Source organism: Colobus angolensis, unplaced genomic scaffold (genome assembly GCF_000951035.1).
Source record: "Colobus angolensis palliatus isolate OR3802 unplaced genomic scaffold, Cang.pa_1.0 Scaffold172, whole genome shotgun sequence".
Lineage (NCBI taxonomy): Eukaryota > Metazoa > Chordata > Mammalia > Primates > Cercopithecidae > Colobus > Colobus angolensis.
In genome coordinates, this window is record NW_012114844.1 from 4,307,230 (window position 1) to 4,313,851 (window position 6,622).

General features: G+C 36.4%; 1 protein-coding gene across 1 annotated transcript in view; it reads right to left on the bottom strand.

Moving 5' to 3' along the window:
* The window catches only part of IREB2 (iron-responsive element binding protein 2), a 63,859-nt gene continuing 57,237 nt past the window's right edge, over window positions 1–6,622 (bottom strand). Inside the window, exons 21-22 of the mRNA XM_011938416.1 lie at window positions 4,100–4,285; window positions 1–3,381 (exon numbers count right to left, since the gene is read on the bottom strand). Of these exons, the coding sequence (XP_011793806.1) occupies window positions 3,271–3,381; window positions 4,100–4,285 (297 nt within the window). The 3' untranslated portion in view covers window positions 1–3,270. The remainder of the gene's footprint in view (window positions 3,382–4,099; window positions 4,286–6,622) is intronic.

The following is a 6,622-nucleotide window of genomic DNA, read 5'->3' on the forward strand; positions in this document are numbered from 1 at the left end:
TGTGATAATACAATTTTCTTTATTAAAAATAATTTACAGCATCAGTAACATATACACAATTGTCAACTGAACTTTGCCTCCAATATATTTTTATACAATACTTAACATTATTGAACTTAAAACTGTTACACTGTTTTATTGGCTTCAAATAATAGACAATGATTTTTGTCTATTACTTAGTGATAGACAAAGTGATTACTTTGTCTGTTACTTAAGTGAGATTATGGTTTCATAGCCACATATTATGTGTAAAATTGATAGAAACATCAGCAATATCACCCTTTGGGGGAAAAAACACTGAAAAAGCCAAAGTCCACCCTCCTCTTCTCTCTTATTACTCCAATCAAACTAAGATAGGATAAACATCCAGTATCTTAGTATCTTCTCCTAAACCTAAAGACAAAAGAAAGGTCTATTCAACCACAGAAAAATGTCAAATAATTTCTCCTCATCCTCTCATTCATCACTGTGAAAGCAAATGAACACAACCTTGTTACCATATATGCAGGCAACTATGATTCTGACTTAGGTCCTAGCTTTACTTTCCTTTAGTACAACTGTTGTTTGATTACCAACGAAAACCTGAGCACTCTGGCTAGAGGGATACTAGTACCTTCTTTCAAATGTCAGCATGGAGATAAAATAGTGACAACTGTCATCTTAGATACTTTTTAGATATAATAATGGCAATTCAGTGGCTGGATGACATTTTCATTGATTCCATTGTATAGGTAGCAAAACCCCAAAATATGAAAATGGCAATGACATGTAGCATAATGTTTTTAAAGTATAAAAAAAAACCTGCTGTTGGTAATGACCTTTGAAATTGTACTTTAAGCTTACAACACTGATTTGCTTTTCTTGTGTGTCTGACATTACACTTCCTTATTTTTTTTGGTAACAAAAAATTATCCAGCTATAGTCAACAAAGAAGATATAGACTATAAAAACTAACAGATGCCACATTTTGCAAACATAGCATTTGGCTACAGGCAGAATTATAAGGTATACATATTAAAACATACATCCACGACTCTCCTCCTCAATTTGAAACCATGTTTATCAAGTTTTTACTTCACTGTATATAAGCCAAAAAATTAAGAGAACCTTGATTTGTTCCTGAAATACAAAATTTGCTTGTATTATTACTGGACTAGGTAGACTGGATATGTGAATGTTTAATTCATAGCTAGCTTTACCATCATCTCCTGAATCAGCTGCTGAGGATGCTTGTGCCTCCGCCCATAACTATATATAGAGTATGCTTTCAAAACAATATAGGCCGGGCGCGGTGGCTCATGCCTGTAATCCTAGCACTTTGGGAGGTCGAGGTGGGTGACCTCACGAGGTCAAGAGATTCAGACCATCTGGCCAACATGGTGAAACCCCGTCTCTACTAAAACTACAAAAATTAGCTGGGCGTGGTAGCGCGTGCTTGTAGTCCCAGCTACTCAGGAGGCTGAGGCAGAAGAATCGCTTGAACCCGGGAGGCAGAGGTTGCAGTGAGCCAAGATCATGCCATTGCACTCCAGCCTGGTGACAGAGCAAGACTCCGTCTCAAAAAACAAAACAAAACAAAACAGATTTGTTTCCTGCTGCACAATCTGGAATTACCATTTCTTCAGAGCACATACAGGCATTTCATCATTCAACTTGTAATTTCTCCTAACTCATGTTTTCATGTAAATTAAAAACACATGCACTGACAAATAAATATACAGTATATATCAAGAACACAATATAACTTGAAAGTGTCAAAGAAAATACTTATACAAAATTTAAATAAAGAAATCATTTTGTCAAACTCTAGTCCATCTTATTGTCTAAACACATATTTGCAAAATATTTTCAAAAGATTGTATGATTATGTGCAAAGTTCTCAGTGGTCTTCATCCACTGGTTTGGTAGTTTCAGCATTTTGCTTAAAACAAGTAATTCTTTATGCAATGTGAACTAATTCTGAATTGCAGTAACTAAGTCATAGAAAGATCTCTATGTGAAAAAAAAATCACTACAATTAACCTTTAGCCTGCTAAATTTCTTAATTAAGAAATGGTATAGAACCTTCTATAATTAATTTTCCAACCTTTTTTTAAAAAATTGCCAAACATCTTGTTGACAGAACATTTGATGTGATGGGCAGACATGCATATTGAGGATACGTAGTACTCAGCAACAACTTAAGAGTTTTATCCTTACAGTCAGCTTTGGTTAAAACATAACAAAATTAATAGAATCATGCATCGCAGGTGATAAATGATTCAAAATGATAGGAAATCAATTTAATGAAGAAATAGCAACATTTAAAAAATGCATAGGGTTGAGTACCCGTATAATTGAGGGTGGATAATTTAAATGTCTAGAAGAAATCAGTTCAGAGTTTAATGATTAAATAACATTCTCTTTAGCAACTATGAGTGCGAAATTTTGGTTAATGATACCAAAAATATTAGGTTATAGGAAGTTACAGTATTACATAAGGTGAGCAAAATAATCTAATCCAATTAATATAATGCCATCGGGGGCTTGTCAGATAGTCACAGTGGCAAACTGCTGAAACATTAAAGGCTGCGTCATATGTGATATGTATTTCCACTGCTAATATATGGTGCCACACAATCAGTTGTATTTTGCCATGGTCCATCTTCCTATGTGGAGGGAACCTTGGCTGGACTGGACAGAATGATTGTGACCTGGGGCAGGTTCTATCCCTTGAAGTTAGACTAAGGATAAACCTGATTATATGACAAACTAAGAATGCCAAATGTGTCCAGCTCAATTCTGAAGAGCAATTAATATACTTAAAAGGTCCACTTATAAATGAGATTCCAATGACCACAATTTTAGAGTCTAATCTGGCTTCTTGTATTTCAATCTGCTACTCTTAAACCAACAAACAGTAGTACACAGTTTTATTGGTGCAAAACTAAACAACTCCAGGAAGGTTACTCATATAAGAATCTTCAACACAAATTCTGCCTTTATTTACAAACTGGTCTGATAAAATATCGCCCCCCCCCATACTTACAGGTCTCTTCCACAACACACTTCACACGTTGATTTTAGCAATGTTAATAGCACCATTCGTATATTATTTAAAATCAAGAAGATTTCATTTCAGTTACTATGTTGATTCATCATCATTTACATCCATGGATGAAATAACTGAGTATACTGGGACTATCTGCCGCTCCATGGTAAGGATTCCTGGGTCCAGCACAAAAGGCTTTGCAGTTATCAGTTATGAAAGGTATCCATGGTAAGTAGATACTATGAGAATTTTCGTGCCACAAAGTTTAATAATCCTCCATGTTTGTACAATGTTATTTCCACATCATCTTCAAACGAAGCAATCACGCTGAATACTTTTCCAGTGCTTGTCTTTAAAGAAACAAAAACATTTCATGTGAGCAAGTAAATCTTCCAGGTGCTACCTGGTGGTTAAGACCATTTGTCTTCATATTTGATGACTATACTTGCCACATATTCTGTCTGATTTATCCTGGTTCTTATTTCTTATATTCTGATTGCCTGAAACTTTTCTGCTGCTTGAAAAACACCTGAGATACCTGATCATGGCTTCATAGCTAAGTAGAAAAATAGCTACATTTAAATTTTGACTTATTAATTGGGGAAGTTATACTCACTATTCATATTCATTTTACACCAAATATTCATTGCATGTAATCAATAACTCCTACTCTTTCCCCTTTTTTCTTAGTTGTAAAGTCTGTTTTGCTCTAACTTTGAACGTTCAACTTTGCTCTCTCTTTGGAGTGGTATGTATGCCTCAGTTAAAATTAGATTGGGACAGCAAAAAAATGACCACTATGAAAAGGAAGCTGGCACTTGTTAAGTGGAAGTCAAGATTCCCCTCCATGTGTTCTTTTTTCTGGTATAAGCATCCAGTTCTTTCCACTTTTCCTCAGAGAACTTGAACTATTAACATAGCTAGATTTAAGTATGGCGGAGTGAGTCATCTTAAATGGCAACTTAACATGCATTAAGAGACTTCAGTATATAATTTACAGCAATTGATTCTTATTCAATTCATAAACATTTAAGTGCATAATCATATATATGAAAATTTTAGAGATACCTGTATATTCAATGTAATTCCAGGAGACAGTTCTTCAGGAAATGTTAAAGAAAATGTTTCTCTACCGGAGAGGCCCAAGGAATCTGCATTTTCTCCTGGAAGGAACTGAAGTGGAGCTATGCCAATTCCAATCAAATGATCTTTGTGTATTTTTTCATAACTTTCGGCCAAAACAGCTTTCACACCCTGTAATAAATGTGCATTTTATTTTCTCCAATCACTTCTGAAAGTTATTTACTGAGCATTTAAAGGGAGTAAAAATCTACTTTGGCCTTTCTCTAAATACTTTTAGTCTAATACCTCATACTGCATCAATATTCCATCAAAGTATTTACAGAAACTTTTTATAGATTATTTTTCTGAATTTTTATGGAGCTCCCTAAATTATTCTGGCTCCCCTTCTGCTGCTCTAGGGTTAAGTACTGCTGCTGCCTACTACATCATAAGAGCTCTATAAATGGGCTGGTTCCTTTGACCGCAAAGTAGGGCTCAGAAGGATTTCTATTTAAACATGACAGCTCTAATATATGTGTTCAACACTCTTGAAATGTCACTAGAATAAAGGAATAAAGAAGGTATATGGGGCCTTATATGGCACAGTGGCTTATATGCTTATAATCCCAGTACGTTGGAGGCTGAGGCAGAAGGATTATTTGAGGACGAGAGTTTGAGACCAGCCTGGGCAATATAGTGAGACCCTGTCTCTACAAAAAAAATAAAAAATAACAAGAATAGGCTGGATGCAGTGGTTCACGCCTGTAATCCCAGCACTATGGGAGGCCGAGGTGGGCAGATCACTTGAGGCCAGGAGTTTGAGACCAGCCTGGCCAACATGGCGAAACTCCATCTCTACTAAAAACAGAAAAATTAGCTGGGCATGGTGGTATACCTGTAATCTCAGCTACTAGGGAGGCTGAGGCAGGAGAATCACTTGAGGTCAGTAAGTGGAGGTTGCAGGGAGCTAAGATCATGCCACTGCATTCCAGCCTGGGCAACACAGTGAGACCCTGTCTCCAAAAAATATAAGTAAAAACAATAATAAAGAGGGTATAAGCCCATAGTAACAAAGGGAATAGGATGAGAGAATTCTATAAATATTTAGAAAACAGAGACAGGTAACTGATTTAGAAGATAATGTTGAAACCACAGAATGATAAAATGAAATTAGAGAGTGATACCAGTCAAGGTCTGAGTTAATGTGCAACATAAGCCCCAGGAAAAGGATTGAGATTCAGAGGATGAGCTTCTCAGAATACTTGTGGATACAGGTTACAAGCCACACAAAGTAGTAAGATCCAGCTCAATCCCCACTCCATAAGAGTAGAGGTTTATTCTCTGGAAAAAAAAAATGAACCAAAGGCTCTAGACTTGTGTTTTTCAACTTTTTTCTCCACTGTCTACCTAAGGAGTCTTTTAAGACTTTCCCCCCTGATAATTGTGTCTTCCTGTTCACCTCCTTTCTCTCCAAAATTTTAACACCACTAAGATGCCGTGTATATTTTCATGTACTCTATATTTATCTGTACTTCATGTGCAAAAAGTAAATTTTTTTTTTTTTTTTTTACCATCTGAGAATCAATTTCTGTTCCTTGGGAGTGCCATCACCCCTCTTGAGAATATATTCTTCTTAAAAAAAGTTTTTACTCATTTTCTGTTATAGTAGAAATAAGGAAGAGAATACATTCTCTAGACTGACAAACACTGGGCACAGGGGCTTGAGAATACCCCTGAAACAGGAAACTTAAGTAGATGTCTACATCCTGAACGAGTCTCTTTCCTTGAAGAAACTGAATGGCCTCAGAGAAAATACAGATAATGACATATAGAATCTCTCAATGAAAAGGTAGCTTATCACCCAATCACCTATAGTAAGGCACAGTAACTGACAAAACCCAGCTCCTATCCACGGCTTGTAATCAGTTTTTTAATATCTAACAAATGGAGGGCCAAGCATCACCTGCCATATGAGGAAAGCTTTCAACATCAAATACAAACACTAAAACACTTTCCGGGATAAAAAGAACCTATACCTATCATTAATACTCATAATAATACTTATAATTAGTATCTTAGAAGGATGAGATTTTGGTTTATTCCTATAGCCCCTCAGAGTATTTACATTTTAAAGGAGATATTAAAGATTAAAATAAGAATGAGGCCTACATGATATCTGTGTTTCAGCCAGTCTTTTTAAAGCTACAATTGTAAAGAGAAGCACTTGTCAGCATGAAATGGCAAAAAGCACATGTCACATGACTATTCCCCTCAGCAGATGGCCTATTTGCTCTGCAATAAGGAAATAGTCTCAGGAGAAATGTCCTCCTGGCAGACAGCCAGGCACCACAATCTCCTATTTAGGGGGAAAAAAGGTGAAGCTTGGCCCACTACTTCAGTCTTTTACCCACTAATGGGGCAAATCGGAGAAAATTAAATCAAGGCCGGGCGCGGTGGCTCAAGCCTGTAATCCCAGCACTTTGGGAGGCCGAGACAGGCGGATCACGAGGTCAGGAGATCGAGACCATC